This window comes from Narcine bancroftii, chromosome 9 (genome assembly GCF_036971445.1).
Source record: "Narcine bancroftii isolate sNarBan1 chromosome 9, sNarBan1.hap1, whole genome shotgun sequence".
Taxonomy (NCBI): domain Eukaryota; kingdom Metazoa; phylum Chordata; class Chondrichthyes; order Torpediniformes; family Narcinidae; genus Narcine; species Narcine bancroftii.
In genome coordinates this window covers 34,724,167-34,747,493 of record NC_091477.1, presented here as the reverse complement: position 1 = coordinate 34,747,493, position 23,327 = coordinate 34,724,167, and the positions used below count along the sequence as shown (strand labels likewise).

At 39.4% G+C, this 23,327-nt stretch overlaps 1 protein-coding gene and 1 long non-coding RNA gene across 7 annotated transcripts in view; one reads left to right on the top strand and one right to left on the bottom strand.

The window, feature by feature from the left end:
- The window catches only part of LOC138743414 (uncharacterized), a 63,990-nt gene extending 51,032 nt beyond the window's left edge, over window positions 1-12,958 (top strand). For 3 of the 4 annotated variants that reach the window (XR_011344864.1, XR_011344865.1, XR_011344863.1), the window contains one exon: window positions 12,696-12,958. This is a non-coding gene — a long non-coding RNA (uncharacterized lncRNA). Of the gene's footprint in view, window positions 1-2,356; window positions 4,039-12,695 lie in introns of those variants that run through there. The other variant, XR_011344866.1, reaches the window with a different exon arrangement.
- LOC138743411 (peroxisome proliferator-activated receptor gamma coactivator 1-alpha-like) overlaps window positions 1-23,327 on the bottom strand; it is a 124,586-nt gene that overhangs the window by 12,449 nt on the left and 88,810 nt on the right. For 2 of the 3 annotated variants that reach the window (XM_069898771.1, XM_069898770.1), the window contains exons 2-7: window positions 21,755-21,931; window positions 13,984-14,175; window positions 11,900-12,019; window positions 10,188-11,568; window positions 8,114-8,153; window positions 5,771-5,844 (exon numbers count right to left, since the gene is read on the bottom strand). In XM_069898771.1, coding sequence (XP_069754872.1) covers window positions 5,771-5,844; window positions 8,114-8,153; window positions 10,188-11,568; window positions 11,900-12,019; window positions 13,984-14,175; window positions 21,755-21,931 — 1,984 coding nt within the window. The remainder of the gene's footprint in view (window positions 1-5,770; window positions 5,845-8,113; window positions 8,154-10,187; window positions 11,569-11,899; window positions 12,020-13,983; window positions 14,176-21,754; window positions 21,932-23,327) is intronic. The other variant, XM_069898772.1, reaches the window with a different exon arrangement.

Below are 23,327 nucleotides of genomic sequence, written 5' to 3'. Positions count from 1 at the left end.
TCACAATACTCTGTAAAGCCTCACCAGCACTTTATAAAACCTCAACATCATATCCCTGCTCTTGTATTCTATTCCTCTTGAAATGTATGGCAACATTGCATTTGCCTCCTTCATCACTGACTCAATCTGCAAGTTTAACTTCAGGCACTCCTTATACGAGGACACCCAGATCCCTTTGCACTGGGAATTTTCAATTTTCTTCGCATTTAAAAATAGTCTGTCCATTTATTTTTCTACCAACATGCAATACTAAACACTTTCTGCTGACATTGTATTCCACAGAGGTCTCTCTCTGAAGTGAAAATCACATCAGAGATTCATTTACACTAATATTATTTATATTCATCCAATTAAACAAACCAACATAAAGCATGGAACCTGCAAGCTTTGTGATGCAGTGAACGAGAATCCCACTGAACAACAATCTGCTCTGTCTCTGAAGGTAAAGTCATATTCTCTTCCAAGGCAAGTACATTGCAGACCTGACAAAACTCAGCTTTAGCCTTCTTAGACACCATGATCTAGACCAGCCATTCTCAATGGGGGCCATAGAGCCCTCCCTAGGGTCACAGCGCCTTAAAGAAGAGCCATGGGCTGAAATCCTTAATAGGTGGAGGGGGTTGGGGGGAATGGTGTATAGTGTAGCATTTAAACTGAAAGAATTAAACATCTTTTGGGGGATGAAAGAACTTTGCTGCATAGTTGCCAAGCAAAGCAAGATTTTTTTTTCAAGGTTGGAGGCTTTTGGCGACAGCCTAGGATGACCTAGATAAATGTGGAAAATTAACAATGCTTTCAGAATGTTACGTACCAGACAGCAGCAAAATAAATTAGCCCAGACAGTGCTTTATTTAAAATAATATTTTAAAATTATCAATTAACAATTTAATTCCTTACCTAATTTACTTACACTTACCTAAACTTATCTACACCTATTTAACTTAACCCCCAACTATGCGCGAATATACTGATGTCTAACTTAACCCCCAACTATGCACGAATATACTGGTGTCTAACTTAACCCCAACTATGCGCAAATATACTGGTGTCTAATTTAACCCCCAACTTGGCGCGAATATACTGGTGTCTAACTTAACCCCCAACTATGCATGATACTTAAACCTCAACTATGCGCAAATATATATGTGTGTGTGTGGAATACCTCAAGCCACTACAGCTCAAGGCCCAATTCTCAAAGGGCAGTTCGCAGTTCAGATTTGGAAATTGACACATAGGCTTGAAACTGATGCAACACGCAGGCCTTAGATGGAATTAGCAGTTCATGAAGAGGGTGAAAGAGATCAGGGATGACAGAATGTTTATTAACTCAAGAGACCCTAATTGAGAAACTTCCAGCAAAATGTCCTTTTTAGACAAGTGACAACCAAAAACTCCCCTCTTCTTTAGCATAGGGGACACAAAGGAAGTGATGGTCACAAAGCTTCCAGAACCCTTTCCATGGGTCAGCCAAATGCAAGTGACCCTCACACTGGTCACTATTCAAGCTCATTATTTTTTCTGCTTTCAGAACCCTTTTCGTGGGTCAGCTGAACAAAGTGACCTTCACTCTTTGGTCACAGTGGTATTTTCACTCCCCTACAACATGAGGAAATCAGGTTGTCTATATTCTCATTCCCCTATAACAGGATGAAATCAGACAGGTAGTCTACATTCTCATTCCCCTGTAACATGGGGAAATCAAACAGATTGTGTATAACCACAAATGAGGTCAATCCAGCACAGTATTTCTTTCAAGAGCTCTTTGCTCTTGTGCTGTCTCATTAAAATGGCCCCTGACCAAAATTGTGCACTTAGACTTGAATCTGTTGGTCACGTGGTCTCTGCACCTGTGTTTCTTCACTCTTCAAGATGTATCCAATTTAGGAACATGCTGTCTTCCACCTGCAGTCAGTTCAGACACTCCAAAACCTGCAAGGTTTGGTTAAATCTATTCTCTTAAAGTGACAGTCCCATACAAAAGAAAATGAACTGAAAAATGGGAGTACATAATAAAAGCATTCCTTGCTTCAACATGATGGTGTATGACCAACATGGAACCAGCTTTGGCTATGAATTGCCTTCTCTGTAGCGTTTCCTCTTTTGTTCTAACGCCTTCAATTCCAGGAAATAAACGTGCAAGCCGAAAAGGTTTGCTCCATATTTCTTGCGTCCGCAAGTGCCATTATTTTGGTTTGAGTTTTCATGAGGGGTAGTGAATCCATGTCTCCTTCTGCTAGCTATTATTGAAGAAGTTATGTAGTGTTCATTATTTTCCATAACATTTAAGCTGACTTTTGAGCTAATACTTGCAAGAAGTGCTTTGGTTTTGTAATAGTTAATTTTTGTTATTTTTCAGAAATAATTTTACCCGCGTTTCTCGGCAAAAAAAGTGTTGGCAGTATTCAGCAGAATACTTATAGTATGGTTTCATTACATCTTGGCAAAACCCATCTCTGCCAAATGAAGGCACGAGGCCAAGCAAGTTGAAACAACATTTAGACACCATACATAAGGAGAAGAAAGATTAAACCCTTAGATTACTTCAAAACCCTTTGAGGTAATTACAAGAGAAGGCCAACATTCAAACAGATTATTAGTGAAATGTCACAGAAATTAGGAAAGGGTCTTCTTGATTCATACAAGATAAGTGAATTGCTTGCTAAAATTGAAATTGCTCATATCATCACTGAGTCACTTATTTTGCCTTCATTGTCCATAATAATATCTGACGTCATGAACTTAACTGCCAAAGGAACTATTCAGGCAATTCCTTAGAATAATTCCACTGTTTCTAGAGGATGGCATGGCATAATGAAAAATTAGTCATTTCATTACAATCCAAGAAATTCTCTTTACAATTACCGGTAGACAAATCCACTCTGCAAAAAAACGATTGTCTTCTCGTAGCTTATGCCAGATTCTGAAATGGAAACGAGCTGATGGAAATGATGTTGTTTGCCAGGATAAAAGCAGGTTCTATGGACTATTTTCGAAGAAGTTAAGAACTGCATAAATGATAACAGTATTCCATTCGAGAACATAGTTGCCAGTGACGCCTCAATGATTGAATGATACAGAGGGTTCAACACATGCCTGAAAAAGGTTATTCCTTCAGTCTTTACTCTTCATTGCATCTTTCATAGGGAGGACCTAGTGGCTCAAAACTTAGGAGGATGTTTACATGCTTTATTTTCAATTGTCATAAAGACTGTAAACAAGAAAATCTATTCCGGTAGCTGTGTGAAGAAAATGACATACATTTCCAGACGCTGATGCTACACACCAAGATGAGGCAGCTATCCAAAGGAAATTGTCTTCGTCATTTTGTTGCACATTTAGATATGATTATTTCCTTTCTTTCTCATAACGAACATGGAGGAAAAATTCAAAGCAAAGGTACACATATTTTATCTGGCACATATCTTTGACAAACTCAATTTATTGAACAAGACCTATAGGGCAAACACAATAACCTCAATGACAGTAAGGAAATCATTGCTTCTTAAAAAGCTCGAAGTCTATCGGAGCAATATCAGATGGTGAGAATTTTTAGAATTTCCAAATCTGAAAATGAATGCAAAGGCATTGAAGGACAATGACTTTTACTGTTCTTGTTGAACACCTAAAGCAAATATACACATCTGCAGGAGAGATTTAAATACTGTTAAACCTCAATATCTCATAATTGGATATTAGATCCATCTAAGGAACAGTCCACTGATGTTTACGGAGAAATTCCAGAGAGGTTGATTGATCTTCAGAGTGGTATAATTGTACACCATAAGTTGAGTGACCTGCCGAATATATTTCCAAAACTATGGGAAAAGACTGATATAATTTTCATTGCCTTTCCCTCAACATACTTCATTGAATGTGGATTCAGCAAGACAGTTTCCTTGACAAAATCCAGGAACAGACTTGATGTCACAACAAGAGGGGGGCCTTCAAATATCACTATCCAATTTGGAGCCTGACATCAAAAAAACTTGCACAGGAATATCAAGCTCAAGCATCTGACTGAAATATACATTTTATAATAAAAAGGAACTTTAAAAAATATTAAGTTTTCACATCCTGGAGTTTATGCTTAAGGTTCCTTAATGACTCATTGTACAAACCATTGCACTCTTAAGAATTTTTATTTGTAATATGTTTTCTTCTTTCCTACATGTTCAATAAGAATTATTTTCTATTTGTCTGTTTGTTTAGGAATCACATGCCACAGTTTTATGCTCACAGTTTTCTTTTCACCTCGTGTAACATAAATATTTTTATGTAGTTGGTACGCGAGAAGTAAAGAAGAAACCAACTAAACTTGACTGCTTCACAGGGAAAGGGGCCCCTTAAAGTTTGAGCAGAGTCCTAAGGAGGTCGGAATGGCTGATCTAAACATTCAAAACTCATCAGCTACTTCTAAACAAATCTGCTTCAGCCAGAAATAAATTTAAAGTTTGACTTACAGCATGGTAACAGGCCATTTCGGTCCACAAGTCCGTGCCACCTAATTTACACCCAATTAACTTACAAGCCGGTACTTTTTGAATGGTGGAAGGAAACTGGAGCCCCGGGAAAACCAATGCAGAACATACAAAATCCTTACAGAGAGCAGTCCTGATCGCTGGCGCTGCAAAAGCATTGCACTAGCTGCTATGCCAACCGTGATTCCCCGAATAGTTTAATAAATAATTTAAACAAATTTATTAAGAACATTTACTTGTTTACAGAACATCAATCTGTTGTCATAATATAGTATTCCCAAGAAACACAATTTTGAGGTAGCTAACAAAGAGAAAGGGAAAAGCAATATGTATATGGTCATGTCAGGCTGGAATTCTGAATATTACCCCATTTTGCAACATGTGGATGGGGAAGAACATATCATATATGGCTGTTCCACTCTTAATTTTTTGTGACTTTCACTTTCTACTTATAAATGATTCAGAATGTTATTTTCACCAACTTTCAAAGGAAATCAATAGAATTTACTCACTGGGTAAATTCAAAGTTCAGTGAATCACATGAAGCTATATCCATTTTGAATTTCAACATCTTTAATCTGTTTGCTCAAGGTGCAACTCATTTATTTTATGGCGGTTTTTGATAACTGGTAGGTTATATTTTTTTAAATGTCAAAATGATTTTTTAAAAATTCAATGGCTGTGGAACCTGATGTGCCAGAAAGACTGCCAGGGCCACGAGATGGATGCTCCTGCTTTGGATCTGAAGGCCTATGACCAGTTACACAGCATGTACCATCATTGCAGAAAATTACTTTATTTCTTTGTGGAACACATTTCTTTCATTTAAAATTCTGGTTCCATCATTTTGATACATTTCGACTGGCTTCAAAAGTCCTGCTCATTAAATTTTTAGAATTGAAAAGCATGTGGAAAATGATCCCACATTTGTCACATTATCACAGTGGTGCCCCCTTCATAGCAGATTCAGAAAAAAAAACCAGTAATTTGTTAATGATTTGAGATATTTATTGTGATACATGATGGATGCCAAAATGATAAAATATATTTTAGCACAAGCTCACATTATTATTTGGTCTAATTATCAGATATTTAACAAGATTAATGGACTGAAACATTTCTATGAAATTGTTTTTCCTCTCGTCTTTGAATCTAAGAACCATCTCTAAACTATATTTTCTTAGATGAAAATAAGTGTCAATGAAAACATTCCAGTCTATTACAAAATTCTCTATCCTCCAGAATCAGTGAGCTCTGTGATCATCAGAATCAAAGTTAGATGATGTGCTTACCTGCAGTTCCACATAGTTCTACGCTCAGTGCTTGTTCAAAAGATTTGTTATCAAGAGGAAATTCTTTGCAGTCACTGAAAATAGAAAATATGAGATAAATTCAAAGTTCAGATTTATTATCAGAGTACATACAGACATCACATACAACCCTGAGATTCTTTTACCAGGCAGAATTGTTACTTATCGATAGTGGGGGAAAAAAAACTACTTAAGAAAGGATTTGCACACAGAGAGAAATATAAAGAAGGAAATGTAAACAAATGTGCAATGCAGTAATAAATATTCAATACAACTGTTACTGAAGCGGGTAGTACATGCCCTGTGGCACCTATACCTCTTTCCTGATGGCAACAACAAGTATAGAGCATGACATGGCGGTGCAGATTCAACTGTTTTTACTTTTAAGTTACATATTATACAAGAAGAGCCTGCAATGACATTATTAAACAGTGGCTTTAAATGAATATGAGCTCATGAAGAGTGAGGTGGGTATTGCTTTAGAAATTCTACCGAGCTATCCCATGCCCGCACTTGGCTGTCCTTGTATTCCTGGCGTACAAGCAGAGACTGAGGATTACAGCACCACGGTGAAGACGGTGAAAGCATGGTCGAGGGAGGTGGAGGAGCACCTATAGGACTGCTTTAAATCGGTGGACTGGACCATAATCAAGGATTATGCTGTGATGCTTCGCTACCTGATGAGATGAGCACATTTTATGCTCACTTTGAAAAGAAACGGTACCAATGAGAATCCCTGCAGAAGCTGGCGACCGTGTGATATTTGTCACTGAGGCCAATATCAGAGCATCTTTCAAGAGAATGAATCCTCGCAAGGTCTCCAGCCCTGATGGCATATGCGGCAGGGCACTGAAAATCTGTGCCAACCAATAGCTGAAGTGTTCAGACATTTTCAATCTCTCATTGCTGCAGTTGGAGATTCCCATCTGCTTGAAAAGGGCATCAATCATGAAGAGTAGAGTGAGTTGCTTAAATGACTATAGCTCATGTCTACTGTGATGAAATGGTTTGAGGTTGGTCATGGCCAAAATTGACTTATACCCAAGTAAAGACCTGGACCCACTACAAATCGCCTGCCACCACAATCATTACAGCGCTGATGCAATTTCACTGGGTCTCCACTCAGCCCTGGATCACCTATTCAGCAGCCACATGAGCATCAGGCTGCTTTTCATCGACTCAGCTCAGCTCAGCTTTCAACACCATCATCTCCTTGGTACTGGTCAGCAAGCTTCAAATCCTGGGCCTCTGCACCTCCTTCTGCAACTGGATCCTTGACTTCCACAGTCAGTATGAATCGGAAACAATGTCTCCTCCTCACTGATAATCAATAGAGGAGCATGTCAAGAATGTGTGCTTAGCCCACTGCTCTACTCGCTTTACACCCATGACTGTGTGCCTAGACATAATACTGTACAGACGCCATCTACAAAATTTGCTGATGACAGCATGGCAGAATCACTGATGGCAATGAGGAAGGGTACAGGAACGAAATAGATCAGCTAGTTGATTTATTTCACAATAGCCTTGCGCTCAACATGAGCAAAACTAAGGAGCTGATTGTGGACTTCGGGGGTGGGGGGAAATCAGGAGAACACAGACCAGTATTCATCGAGGAGTCAGCAGTGGAAAGGGCTAAGAACTTTAAATTCCCAGGTGTCAACATCTCTAAAGATCTATCCTGGGGCCTCCATGTTCGATGCAGTCATGAAAAAGGCTATACTTTGTAAGGAGTTTAAAGAGATTTGGTATGTCACCAAATACTCTTGCAAATTTCTGAAGTTGTATGTGAAGAGTATTCTGACTGATTTGAATCTCTGTCTGGTATGGAGGTGCCAATAAACAGGACAAGAAAAGACTACACAGAGAGTTGAGAACTTAGCCAGCACCTTAATGGGTGTCAGTCTTCATTCCATTATGGACATCTACAAGACGCAGTGTCTCAACAAAGCAGCCTCTATCCTCAAGGACCCTCACCACCTAGGCCATGCCCTTTTCTCACTGCCACCATCAGGAAGGAAGAACAGGAGTCTAAAGACAAACACCCAACGGTACAAAAACTGCTGCCATCAGATTTCTGAATGGACGTGATGACATGACATCACAGGCATGATCTCACTTTCTCCTCTCTTGCACAAATTTATTTATTTTAAAAATGTAATTAATAGCGATTTTGCATCTGTGATGCTGCCACAAAACAACGAATTTCCTGACACATGTGCATGACAATAAATTCTGATTCTGAAGTTCAAACTTTAAGAACCAGCTCAAAAAACTGTATTGTGGATTACATTTGCTGAATTCTGGCAAAAAAAAATCACCTACCTTTCAGACTCTGGGCTAAGCAACAAAGTTGTAGGTTTAGCTGCAAAAAATTAATGTTTATAAAGTGTTAATCATACACATTTTAAATTTAAATTGTTAAATTTAGACATACAGCACGGCAACAGGCCATTTCAGCCCATGAGCCCGTACTGCCCAATTTACATGCAGTGTTATTTTGTAAATTATTCAAATATTTTGAGCATCAGTTATTGAATAGTTGTAGGATATTTTTAATTTAAAAAAATGACAATTTTAAGTCTTGGAGTACATATGAGAACAGTTTGTGACACCAGAGAAGCAAAATAAAAGGACATTTTAAGACGTGTTAAAACATGCCAAATGAGCTGGGCCGGAGATGAGAAGAGAATTAAAAGCTTTGATTTGCAGTGAAAAAGATTGTTCTTCAACTGTAAAGGGTATAAAACATCTGATTTCAGAATTCTAGTATCCATAATTCAGATTTATTATACATGTATGTGCTGCCTAATGTCCATGATACGTTCTGTGAAATTGGGAATTATGCGATGTGGACAGTGTGCAAACATCATATTTATATACTTAGCAAAGTTATATGGGATACTGTAGTGTACCTGTAAATGTTTTATTTGTAAGTAGGGATCAGTGTGGGGACCAACACAGAGCTATGGAATTAGTGTGGGGACCAATACAGGGCTGTGGGGAGAGAACGGGGCAGTGGGATCACTGTGGGATCTGACACGGGGCTGTGGGAAGAGAGTGGGGCAGTGGGATCAGTGTGGGGAATGACACGGGGTTATGGGCTGAGTGTGGGGCAGTGGGATCAGTGTGGGGAACGACAAGGGGGCCATGGGATCAGCGTGGGGACTGATACAGCGCTGTGGGGAGAGAGCAAGGCAGTGGGATTAGTTGGGACTGATACAGCACTGTGGGGGGAGGGAGAGTGGTGCAGTTGGATCAGTTTGGGTATACAGTTTATAATTTTCTATAGCTAGTGATTGTTTTTTTAAAATTGCTGCGGACTTGCTTGGGGTAACTGAATAATTATGAGAGCACGGACATGTATGAGGTCAGACGTTGCCCAAAGAGACATTAAGCGGCACATACCTGTACTATAAAAGTGAAAAACAAATTCATCCCTCTAAACCCTGACCTTGGTATTGGATACTCACTACTGGCAAAAACCTTCTGGTGTCCACTGGTATATTGTGAGGTGTACATGTGATTGTACATTGTATGAGGTTCAAATTAGAGCCACCTTAACCTGCTTATTTCTCGTCATCTCAAACAATGAAAACATATATAAATATCATAGTTTTCAACCAACATAAAAAAATGCTGCAACAAACATTAGACTTTACCTCCTTGTCCAATATCTGTCCCAAAACATTACAGAAAAGTAGATTTAGCTCACTATGTGTCAATGTAAATGAAAACACTGAAACTGATAGGCCAAATTCATGGTGTTGGCAACATGTGAGAAAAATACTGAGTTTATTTTGTTCAGTTCCAGTTTTTAGAAAAAGTGGCATTGATCAGTTGGTGCCTTATCGATTTTAGAGCCATCTTTCCAGAAGAAAGGAAATGGCCCAGTTTAAAGGCTATTAAGGAATTTAATAAGGGGCGATGCAGGAATCTGAAGATGTGATGGAAGCCTTTTCACAATATTCCTGATAATATTGTTTAATTGGTCTCAATTTCTAACACATCTATACTGAATAAATTTAAAAAAAAAATCTGTACTGTTGGAGATGAGCATTTAAAAAGAAATGCAGCAAACTAGCATCCTGTTAAGTAAGATGTCCATATGCTTGGGAAGATCATTCTCTCTTCCTACTGCAGAAAATGAACAAGCAAATAAAACAGAATAATTGTAAGTGGTAATTGGTATGGAAATGTCCCCTGAGAAAGGTTTATATAACAGTGAGAATAAACAGCATCTCAAAATCATTTTAACAGTTAACCATTTGAATTAATGGAAATGAATACAATTTTCCAAAAGATTACAGGAATTCTGTGTTAAGCTTTAAAAGTGGCTTAGGGGCATAGCTTTGTGTAATTATTAAGAGAATGAAGCAGAATAGCTAAACAGGATTACCTAGCTTTCTGCTAGTCTTGTTTTCTTGCATCTTGGTTTCATTTAATGGGAAGTCTTGTGCAGTGAAGGCTCGGTGCTCCTCAACTATAATAGAGCATGGGACCGTGGAAGCTGCAGGAAGGTCAGCAGTAGACGAACTTTCTTCATTGTCATTTTCCTCAGTCCATTGCACTTGATTACATGATGGCAGACCCCACTGGTCATCACGCACAACGTGTGCACCACAGAGTTTCTGTCCAGAGTGATCTATCTCAATTTCTGCTACTTGTGAGTCCCCTTTGTCCTCAAACCTCATCTGCATGTTTGAAGCCCCAGTTGTCTTCGGTGTTCCCTCCAAGCCTTTTCTAGTTAAGCTCTCAGCTGAAACTGACTCTAAATCAAAGTTCAGGATCCCACTAACCTGAGGGTTCAATCTTAGTGAGCGCCGAACTGCAAGGCACGCATTTTCTTGTTTCCTTACTGTGCCCCCCATTTTGGCAGCCTTGTTCTTGCAGCATTTCTTTCTGTCCTTTTTCAGTGTGCTGTTGTTGGTTTCAGGATAATAAGTATTATCACATTCATGCTTGACCACTACCTGAGGCAGAACAGTATGACTTTTCTCAGATGAATGAGTGCAAACAAGTGCAGGGTACAAAGGATTGTGAAGTCTATATGGCTTGCTCACATCCACTGCAATATTTTTTTCCAACAGCTTTCTCAGTATAGAACTTTGGGAAAGTTTTCTTACCTTCTTCTTGCATAAATCTGGAGTGTTCCTTTCTTGTCTAGAACTGATGTTTAAATTTAAGGAATTTGGGAGCTTCTGCTTTTCTATACTGGGGTGCATAAACCTATGCAAAGAGCAGTCACTTCTTAACTTTTTGTTACTCTCATTGCTGCAATCACCTTGATGAGACCTGACTGGTGGATACTTCCTAGGCGGAAGAGAATAGGTGTGCATATATTTAATAAGCTCAACTACTGAACACAATTCTGCTTCTGTGGTAAACTGCGAGTTCTTAGTCCAATTGTTGTTCGCTGATGCAACCGTATCTTCCGACTTAATGGATGCAATGCAAAAAGCACCGTTTTGCAGAGCGCTGTGTCCTTGCTTGTGTTCCCCATTCCCATCACTGATGCAATCCAATTCTTTGTTAGCACCACCATTAACACAATCATCCTCAACATCACCATCGTCCTCACTCTCACCTTGCTGGTGATGTGACTGATGATACTGTGAGGTCCACACTGGATGGCTTTGGTCTTTATTGGTGATTTTGGAATCCTCGGTTTTAAACAGGGGAGGGCAGACAGTTGAAGTCAGGTGCTTGTGCAGTTCTGAGAAGGGTCGATGCTGAATCTGACAGGAGCTTCGTGGCTTACTGCCCTGTGGGCTGTCCACCTTGTTTAACAAAACAGAGAAAGGTGGAATGGGTCATCACATTAAAACAGCAGCTAATCCCCCTCCCCCCGCAAAAGTTTCCTGTTTTTCATGTTTACAATGCAAGACATACAATTTCAAATGTACCAAATCTCATCTGCTCTCCACGCGTACGGATAGATATAGAAATACACAAGAATTTCAATGATAATACATTAGCCTTAATCATACTTATAATTGGAACACTTTATGTAACTTAGGAAAAATCTTAAATAATGATTCAACAGTACAAATAATGCACCGATCATCTTTATAAGTGATTTGAGCTTCTGTAAAGTTAATGTGCGAATACCTTGAAAGAACGCTGGGATTTTGACTTTTGGCTGCCGGATGCATGGCGCACGGTGCTGATCTCCTTTTGTCGTTCATAGTTTAAATGCGCATCTTGTGGAGCCAGAAGCAGTTTCTTTAACTATCAAAAAATACATGCTACATTAGAACACACTCTTTTAAAGATTAAAAAGATACATAATACTTCAAACTTTCTTGGTGTTAGATTTTTATAATATATACTGGACAGAGACTGACTGCAGAACAAGTCTTAAAAAAACCTGCAGTAATCCTCTTGTATGAACGTCAAAGCACATCAAAGACACGAAACACACTGACAGTAGTTGACGTCCGTACTGACAGTTGCCTCCTGACACAAAACCTGATCAAAAACAGAATAAAATTGAAACAGTATATATTATAAATAATAACAGACACCAGGAAATAATACAACACCTAGAATCTAATTTTGTGCTTCAGATGACAGACTGCAAACAGTTTGATTTCCTTTGTTTAAAAGCACTGGACAATTAAAATTTTGCTTCCTGAACACTTCTGTGATTTCCTACCACATTTTAAGTCTACCATTATATCGGTCAGTCCAAGCAGGCCTGGGCATGCTCTCACTGCGGGTGCTATGCAAATATGGTCTTAGGCCTGGGTATGATTAGTCAGGATAGATGCAGATAGGCTATAAAAGCAGCTGATGTACACAGATGCTGTGCATTACATTGATAGAGATTGAACGCATGTTGATGCATATGTTCTTCGGGCAAAGCGTAGACAGAGTACTAAACAATTGCACTTATTGTTTTCAGGAAGATTCAATACAGCAGAAATGTCTCGTCGATATTACAACGATACATTCCGTTACACTTGTGGCAAATATAGGCTCAAAGACACAGCGTGACTGCACTTATTAAGAAAGTCAACTCGGTTGTAAGATTGATGATGAAAACAAACCCTGGGCTCTTCACATTTGTTATGCCACATGTACTGTCAACGTGAGAGCTGGACTCGGAGATACATAATGCAATTAAACAGGCTAAATTCAATAAAAGTTAATTTAATGTTTCTTCAACTTCCTATGTGATATAGCAAATCTGAAATTATCTTTGTGTTCAGCTTGATGTGGTCTATTATAATCCCTATTTTTTTTCAGGAAGCAAACCTTTTGAAAAATATGTTGTTATCCAATGTAATTACTTCTACTTTGCAATCGCCTGTTATTTTATTTTAAAAGAATGATCCCCAATGCTGGTGCAAAGATTTGCACTGGAAAAATCAGTGGGTCTTATTTTTCCAATACAAAAGGCTCAAAAGCTAAACAAGAAGCAACACAAAGAGAACCTGCACGAAATATTGACCCGAGCATATGATCTTATCTACTTTTGATACCTCATATTAAAACATCATTAAAATAATTAACTTTACCACACAAGCATAATTTTCACTCAACCAAACCTGAAATAATTACTGGGATATACTATGTTCTATCTTTGACAAACAATTTGATATTTAGATATGTGGAAGGAGAGGGAGAAATAACAGCCTGATAGTTAATGGAACAGCCTCCCACCATATAACCATATAACAATAAAACTGTAACAGGTTGGAGGGCAGTTTTTGCTGGTAGGCTTTTAGTCAAATATATCAGATATAGTTGTAGTGAGCTTCTACATTCCTGAGTGGATGCTAAAGAGAAAGAAAAGATGGAAGGTGAGTGGGGTATAGTGGGAAAGGCCTGAAGACCATATTTCGGATTAGAAGTTCATGTTAAAGAATGGTTGTTATCAAGGAGACAATAGAAATATAAACTGAAAGATTATGTAAGGAACATGCTGCCATTATCCATAACATTTTTAAATGAAAGGCATATATTGTATCTCACTCTATCCATGCAATTTTAATTTCAGCAATCTATTTAATATTTGCTGTGATTAAGTTACATGCAGTTTTACAAACAAAAATTAAACTAGCTTATCTTGCTATTTTTAAAACCTGAAAATTAAAAAAATTCAGACCTTATTTTGCCTACATTATACCCGTGCAGCGGGTAACCAGAGGCTCATCCAATTCCTTTTAAACAGTAGCAAGGATTCTTACTAGAGATGGTTCATCAGCCTTTGTGTTGGGGGGACTGCCATCTGGTGTTGGTAAAGAGGCAGTTTCCAACAATTCAGTCACAACTCCATCTGTGAGTTCCTTGAACGCAGACAGGCTCACATCATCCACTTGGATGTCGTCCAGTGTCTCAGTGAGAGCAGCCAGCAAGGCTTCGTTTTCTTCTTCAATGGTCTACAAATGTACAAGTAGATATTAGAATTAGACACATTTGCCGAGACCTTTAAACCCCAAATGTGAGAACATAGAATTTTACATTTTATTTTCTTTTGTACAACCCTAATGTCCAAAGCAGATGAATTTCTGGCACCTTGATATTACTTGTGATTTGAATCTTGATGTATGCAATTTTTTACACAACTTCTAATTTGTTGTCCAATGGGAGTAGTGGACAACATACATTGTAGGAACAGTTCCACACAGGAAAAAGCCCTTCGGCCCACTTGTCCAAATAAAACGAAAATCTGCTGATTTCAGCTGAAGATACCCCTTCATATTCATGTCACTATCTAGAAGTCTCGTAAACTCTACAATTGGATATACTTCTACCGGAAGCTCCGATAGTTCGGTGGTTAGAGCACTGGTCTTGTAAACCAGGGGTTGCGAGTTTGTTCCTTGCTGGGGCCTCATTTCTGTGAGGGGTGCTGGACAAAGTGACAACTCTCTGTCTTCCTTACGGTAGACAAAATTAAAGAATTTCATCTATATTACATGTTCTAAAATGTAATATTATGTGACAATAATGGAACCTTTACCTGTAGGACCCCTGGCAGCTCATTCTGGGCACTCACAACTCCCTCTGTAAAATATTCCCCTGCTCATCTTCCCTTAGTTTTCTCCCTCTTACTTTAGTAAAAATGCAATTTTGGAGAAATTCAGCAGGTCAAACAGTGTAGTTGTGTAGCAAAGATAAAGATACAAAGAACACTACAACACAGTACAAGCTCTTCAGCCCTCAATGTTGTGCCGACCCATATATTCCTTTAAAAAAAGTTCTAAACCAACATCTATGAGTCTCTTAAATGTCCCTAATGTTTCAGTCTTCACCACCTTCCCAGGCAAGGCCTTCCAAGCACCTAAAAGTCTGTGTAAAAAACGCACTTCTAATATCTCCCCTAAACTTACTTTCCTTAAATTTGTACATATGTCCTGTGGTGTTTGCTGTTCCTGTCCTAGTACACAGGTGCTGGCTGTACACCCTATCTACGCCTCTCATAATCTTGAAGACCCCTATCAAGACTCCTCTCATCCTTCTACACTCCAAAGAGAAAAGGCCCAGCTCTGCTAACCTTGCTTCATATCTTGTTTTCCAATCCAGGCAATATCCTGGTAAATCTCCTCTGCATCCTCTCCATAGCTTCCACATCCTTCCTATAATGAGGTGACCAGAACTGAACACAATACTCTAAATGTGGTTTTACCAGAGATTTGTAGAATTGCAAAATGACCTCTCTACTCTTGAACTCAATCCATTAATGAAGCCCAGCATCCCATAGGCCTTCTTAACTATCCTATCAATCTGTGCAGTGTCCTTGAGGGATGTATGAATTTGAACCCCCAAGGTCCTTCTGTTCATCCACACTCTTAAGTAACCGACTATTAACCCTGTGCTCAGTCTTCTGGTTTGCCTTCCCAAACGGATCGCCTCACATTTATCCGGATTTGATCTGCCATTTTTCTGCCCATCTCTGCATCCTCTCTATATCCTCTTGCAACCTTCAACAACCTTCAGCTCCATCCACAATTCCTCCAACATTCATGTCATCCACAAACTTACTGACCCATCCTTCCACCTCTTCATCCAGGTCATTTATAAAAATCACAAAGAGCAGGGATCCCAGAACAAATCCTTTGAGGCACTCCACTAGTCACCGCCCCCAGACAGAATACTTTCCTTCCACCACTACTCTCTGCTTTCTTCCTACAAGCCAATTTTTTATCCACGCAGCCAAGGTTCCACTGATCCCATGCCTCATGGTTTTCTGGATGAGTCTCTTGTGGGGGAACTTGTCAAATGTCTCGCAAAAATCCATGTAGGCCACGTTTATCACCCTGCCCTCATCGATTTCTTTTGTTACCTCCACAAAATTGGGCTTGTTAGGCATAACCTTCCCTTCACAAAGCCTACTGACCATCCTTGAGTAGACTCTATTTCTCCAAATGCTTATAGATCCTATCCTTAAGAATCCTCTCCAATAGTTTGCACACCACTGATGTAAGATTCACTGGTCTATAATTCCCAGGATTCCCCTATTACCTCTTTTAAACAAGGGGACTACGTTTGCCATTCTCCAATCCTCTGGCACGTCCCCTGCAGCGAAAGAGGATTCAAGGATCATAGCTACTACCCCAGCTACCTCTTCTCTTATTTCCCACAGCAACTTGGGGTATATTACATCTAGCCCCAGGGATGTAACATACATAATGAATATTTTGGGCTCAAGCCCTTAATCAAGGTATCCCTCTCATCTTACATTGGAACACCTGAAGGAAATATTCAATCCTGATCTCTGAAGCTTTGAGACAGCATGCTCTAACTTGGGCTTCTGTGCTACGTCTGTGAATCTATTGTTGGAAGACAGGTACCAAAGTGGCCTAGCCAAGAAGGAAAGCTGATAGTCATCAGTCCACGTGGCCGGACAGAAGAGAAATAAGAAATAGGCCTTGTGCTTCCAATCAATAAGGTTATGCTCGATCTACTCTCTGGTCTCAACCCCTCTTTCCTGACTGCTCCACATAACTCTCAACTTTGAGAGTTATCAGCCTTGAATATACATAATCAATATTCTCTCATCAAACCTTGGTATTTTCTGCTTCATTGGTAAGATAGACCCAGCAAGTTGGAGCACATTGGGATGAAAATCAACCTAGGGTCTGGAGGGAGGGGAGATGAGATGAGACAATGAGAGTTTATTGTAATACACCCAAGTACAATGTACAACTGCACCAAAATTCTCAATGGCTTCAAACAGGTACTCAAAATACATCAACTACAACAGTGTGTAAAAAAAAAATGACAATATGCAAAGACAAATCATGAGATAATAAATATGAAAGGAGATCTGAATTTTCATAGCTACAATTAATGTAAAATTTTTAAATATGGACATTTCAAATCTTTTAGTGGTCCCAAAGTTATTTATGATCTGTGTGGGGCTGGTATGGGGAGGTTCAGGAACCTGATAGCTGTTAGAAAAAAAAATTCAAGACCTAGAGATCCTGGAGGTAACAAGAAAATGCTGGCTCCTAAACCATTCAGTTAATGTCAAATTACTTTTAGCTTCATTGATTCAGTTTAAAAATTGCAAGTAAGTGCTTGTAACGGATCCTGGAAAATACCCATGTTTGGATGGGCAATTTGTTCCCCTGTAAAAGTCTACGATGGGAGTGTGACAAAATTCTCCAAACCAGTCTGGAAATCTAAACAGGACACAACCTGCTGAATAGCTCTTCATTCATTTGCATCTTCATTAGCTGCAGAACTTCACAATATAACAGAGTAAGGATGTGTTGCAGCATCTCCATCTGCTGCATGACTGCACAATGTGCTATGGGCAGGATGCATGGCAGCAGCTCCCAGATCCTTACATTTGCCACACTAACACAAGGACAAGAAATACACCATCATTATTACGTTCTCTTTCAGCTTCATGAGACCCTGATTTGCAATATCACCATTTCTTTAACATTGACAGCTTTACAGAACACCGGTTACACTGCCTCCGCAGCATTCTGTACAGTTCTGGTTGTCTTAGTCCAGGACGAATGGAGAAAGAGTGCAGTGGAAATCCATCAGATATTGCCTGAATTGGAGTTCTTTAGTTAGGGGAGAGATTGGATAGACTAGGTTTGTTTTCCTTGGAACAAAAGAAACCAAGAGAGGTATTGTCAGAATCTGTTTCCAAGACAGGGATCTCAAAAAGAAGAGTGAAAAAGTTGAAGTGGAGACAAAAGAGCTTTAAAAGGGAATTTGAGGGGATTTCTTTAGGTGTTGTGTTCTTTTTTTTTTAATCACACACACACCCACCCACCCACCCACCCTCGCGCACACCCACACACCCACACACCCACACACACACACACCGTGCTTGATGTCTTGGAACACTACCATATCAGGAGATGCAATCAGATACAATCACCACATTTAACATACATTTAGACACTTGAAGAGGCAAGGGCAGAAGGATTATGAACATTTTGAAGTTAAATGACATTCGTATAGATGAGAAAAAGGGATGAAGGGCCTGCTTCTGTGCTGTACAACTCTATGACATTTTTGCTAGTTAGAACCTTGGGCCATCCTGCCTTACAGTGTTGCGAAAGCATCTTTATTATTGTTATCGTACTGAGTTGTGTAAAACAGAGATGATGCAATCAATATGAGCGATGTCAGAAACGCCTGTGGCTAAAATGCTGTTGCACTATTAAGGAACTATCAATTCATTACGTGCCTCCAATTTGCAGCAGGATTTGTTTGACGTGGGACTGAATAAAATTGAAGTGAGCTCAATTTACCAAATGCAGCGCCCCACACTTCTCGGCGCTGAATTGCTTCTGCCATTCCTTTGGCAAGTTCCCTATCTCATCTGGATCCCATTGCAAAGCCAGGTCACCTTTCTTACTGTGCACTGCAGCACATAGTTTCATGTCATCAGCAAATGTACTCAGCTTACCACAAGCATCCTGTCCAAATTATTAATGTATATTACAAAAAGCAAGGGTCTTGGTACTGAAACCTGAGGCCCTCCACTGGTTACAGTCCTCAGTCTGAAAAAAACTGTACTTATTACACCTCTCTTACCTCTATCACTAAGCCATTTTTTAAAATCCATGCAAGCTATTTGGCCTCCTCTCCTATGCACCTTAATCTTCCACACCAACCTACCATGTGGGCCCTTATCAAATGTTTTACCAAAATCACTACCTTGTCATTATCTACCTTCTTTGTAACTAAAAAGAACTATCAGATTCATGAGACATGAGTTCCCAGGAACAAATCTATGCCGACTCTCTCTCCTTAATTTTCTCCTGGTAAATTCTACCTCTCAGAATTGTCTCCAGCAGTTTCTCTACCATTGACACCAGATTAACAGGTCTGTAGTTACCCAGATTTCCCTTCTGGCCCTTTTTAAATTATGACACATTTGCCATCCTCCAGTCCTATGGAACATTTCCCATCCTCAATGATGAGTTCAAAATGTCTTAAAAGGCATTGGATATTCATAATCAGAAAATATTCATTTCAGATCTTCCCCTTCTCTTCTGGTTCTCCACAGAAAAGTTCCTCCTGACCATTAAAGGAACTTAATCTTTTCCTTGTGACTCTTTTGTCGATATAGTAACAAAATAATTTGGAATTCTAACTTAGACGGTTTGCCAAAGGAATCTCAACACATCTGTTAGCCTTAATTTCCCCTCTTCATTAAGTAAATGTTCATTGTCATATACATCGTATGAATGCATCAAAATTCTCATTTGCTGCAATTGAACAGGTACTTAGTTAAAAGAAAACTACAGCGGTATATTTAATTAATTTTAAAAGAGGCAATAAACAAATAATAATAAATCTTCACATTTAAAATAAGTGAATTTGCAATAGTGCAGACAATCCTTTTGAGGTATTGGAACTGTCCATGATCAGTGTAACAAGAGCCTGATAGCGGTTGGAAAGAAACTGTTCTTGTCTTCAAGCTTCTGTACCTGAAGACAAGGTAGCAGTGAGAAGAGGTTGTGACCAGAGTAATGGAGGTCCTTTATGATGTTGGCTTACTTCTTGAAGCCACCTCACATAAATGTGCATTCACTAGATGGGAGGTCAGACCTATGTTGGCTCCTACCTCCTTTATACCCTCTTGTGATTCCCCCAAATCTGTCTGTCTGTATCTAATCAGAATTAAAACAAGAAAGTCTGCAGACACTGTGATTATATTTTAATACACCAAAGTGCTGGACAAAAATCACCAGGTCATGCAGTGTTCTTTAAGGCAAATATACAGAACCAGTGTTTTGGGCCTGAACTCTATGTCAGGATATGAGCAAAAAGGAGACAGGGACCTGACTATAATGGTGGGAGGAGGAACAGGGGAGGAGCACATACCCACAGGTAAGTGGATATGGGTGGGAGGGCAAAAGAGAAAAAAGGCTGGGAAGTTTTAGGGGGAGGTAGCTACTTTTTCTTTCTGCTCTGTGTCTCTCTTTCTCTTATTAACCAAGATTCCTTACTTTGCCTGTCCTGTCATGACCCTGCTGGGAACATATTGGTCCTGGAACTCTTAAATGCCTCCCATTTGGTAGCTGTGCCGAACATTTGCATACAGTCAACTATTGCTAAAGTCTGCCCAATTTTATTGAAATTGGCCTTGTCCCAATTTAGGAGTCTAACTTGAGGACCAGTGTTATCCTGCAGGGAGAGGAAAGAAAAGGTGTCTAAAAAAAAGTGCATCTTCTTTTTAGAACCCATTCCAAATGGTTGTTCTGCATTTGGGATGCCATACAGTACTCCAGCCCTCTGATTAAAAAAAAAATCTTGCTAGCTGAAAACCATCTCTCAGTGTCCTTCAAACTTTCTTGCAAGGGGCAGAGGCCTTGATAATTGAAAAAGCAGTGGGAACAGTCAAACAAGGACTAAAATAAAAAAATAATTTAGCAAGTATAATCACTTACAATATAATTATTAATGAAATTAATTAGATTTATACTCAATTACCTTGACCTTTGTCTAGTACAGAGTTCACAGCCTGGCAATAACATGATTATCCAACATTTCCTCCTTATAAATAAAAAGGTATGCAGAATTTTAAACTTACTAATAATTTTTACAAATTTATTTATAAAAAAAGAAAATGTTGCTAGAGCTTCTGCATCAGAGCAGAGACACAGTGTCGATCAGCAGGGTCCTATTTCCTGGTCCTAATGATGACAGCTCCATCAAGGCTTTAAATGGCCCTGTTAAAGGAGCTGATGGTGTTTTCTTAAATCCTGCAACCGCAGAGGTCTGTGCTCAAGATGGGGGCACCTGTGCTAGGCAGCATACCATGAGGGATTGCAGAGTCCCAAGAGCAGCGGTCTGGCACAGTGTACCTGAAGTTGGGAGAACACCACCCCCCCCTCCCCCCACCCTCAGCCCATTGAGAAGCTGAAGAATGGGAGATGAGCCTCCAGGAAGGTGACCACAGCAGTGGACCAGTGAGGGTTCAGCCACTGATTAACCCATACAGGCTGTGGGCAGCACGGTCGAAGAACCCACAGAGGCTGAGGTCTGCTGAATATTGGCTTATGGGAACTAGGTATCGGAACTGGGATTCAAGGGGCACTCAGGGCTCCTGAAGGGCAGTTTGGACCTAGAGCTATACATCTGCAGAGGCAGCGGAAAGTGAATTCTCTGTCTCTTCTCTTTCTCCTCTTGTTAGGGGTGCTGGGCAATGCTCACAGTGACTCTTTGTTTACCTTAAAGCAGACAAAACTTGAAGTACATCATGTATATTACATTTTTATGACAATAAAAGGAACCTTGAATATTTTTCACCTATATTCTTGCCATTTATTCTGTTGTACTCATGCTCATCTACACTCCCCTTTGATTTGGTTTTCCATTAGCCTATAAATCAAGTGGTGCTTTGCAGAAGCCAGATAACTACCAGCACATCTGCCATATCAAAATACATTAGTGCTTAACCTTAGGACCACATGGGGCCTTTTTCACTCAGTTTGAAGCTGCAGAATATTTACCAGGAAATTTCAAATGCATACTTACTTCAAAAAGCTCGGAATCATCTGTACTATACTGGCTGGAACTTTTTTCCGTTTGGTCATTGTCCCAATGAAGTTCACTAAGGCAGCTAACTGAATCGAGATCAGCCACATCCAGCTGAGAAAGGTCAATTTCTGGAAAATCTGAATAGAAACGGTCCTCACCAGCCACTGAACCATACTGCAAAAGAAGTAGAATCAGAGTTAGGCTGCTTTAAAGTGTCACTTTTAACTTAACTCTATGCAGTGGCAACTGATTACACATTTATTGCAGAAGTGAAAGGAAGAAACTCCATGACTTTATCCTCACATATGAGGCAAATTATCACCATCCCATCCAAAGAGAATTGTCACCAAAATTGAAAAGGGAACTTAATTGCCTTTGACCAATAGGAAAGTATTACAATCAAGATCAGGTTAGATATATTCAAGATTATATCAATTTTTTGAAGTTTTTTGTACTCTTAAATCAGCCAGCAAGTTTACAATCTTTCCCATTAGAAACATACAATCAAATAGCTTTCAAACTTCTTTCCTGATCAACAGTTGTACTGAAACAACAGCAAGAAAACAGATTTACTGGCTATTTAGTTCACTTGCTGTTAGTATGATCTTAAGGTTCATAAATTGGCTGTTGTACTTGTTTACAAAGGAATATTGATGCCAGTTCAACTAAAACCATTCACTATGAGATGAATTTGGCTGCCCTGGAAAAATGAAAGATGCTTTATAATTAGATGGTTATGTGTTCATATATATGATGAATTTAGTTACAAAAACATCCATAATCGATTTTTTGGCTTTTCAGCCATCACGTTTTAAATTCCCAAAAAGCAAAATTATTTTTTGAGAATTAAAAATGTGAACAGTACAAGTTTGAAGTGTGTGTGTGTGTGTTTATTTAACATCTGGACAATGATATGGGAACTTGCAGTTCCTGCAGATAATGATGTCAAATAAGTTCAATTTAGCAGGCCAATCAATTAATAATGTTGGAAAAAATGTCAAACTCTATTTCAATTTGTGGCACAATGGAGTTTTAAATGAAGCAATCCAGCCCCTTAAATGGCTTATCAAATCAGCAAATGTCCACAACAATTAATGTCCTGATAGAGATTGCTTAAGGTGGAATGTGAGTTTGAAAACCACTGTTCTACAGTAATGGTGCCACAAGGTGATGCAGCTGGCCAGGGCACTATCAGCACAGGTCCTGTAGAAGTTAACAGAATGGTGGCCATTAGCCATGCCTGCCCTAAGCTTCTAAGGAAGTGCAATCACTGCTGTGAAATCCTGGCAAGCGACCAGAATATGTCACTTCTTAAGTAGAGTCCGAGGAACTTGGTGCTCTCCACTGTAGAGATATTAATGTGTAGTGGAGGGTGGTCATCCCTGGTTCACCTGAAATCCATAATCATCTCCTTTGTCTTGCCCACATTAAGACTCAGGTTGTTATTCTTGCACCATTTCATGAGATTTTCTACCTCTATTCTGTATTTCAACTCATCTTTGTTGTTGATGAGGCCGACTACTGTTGTGTCATCTGCAAACTTGATGACACTGTTGGAGCTGGATCTGGC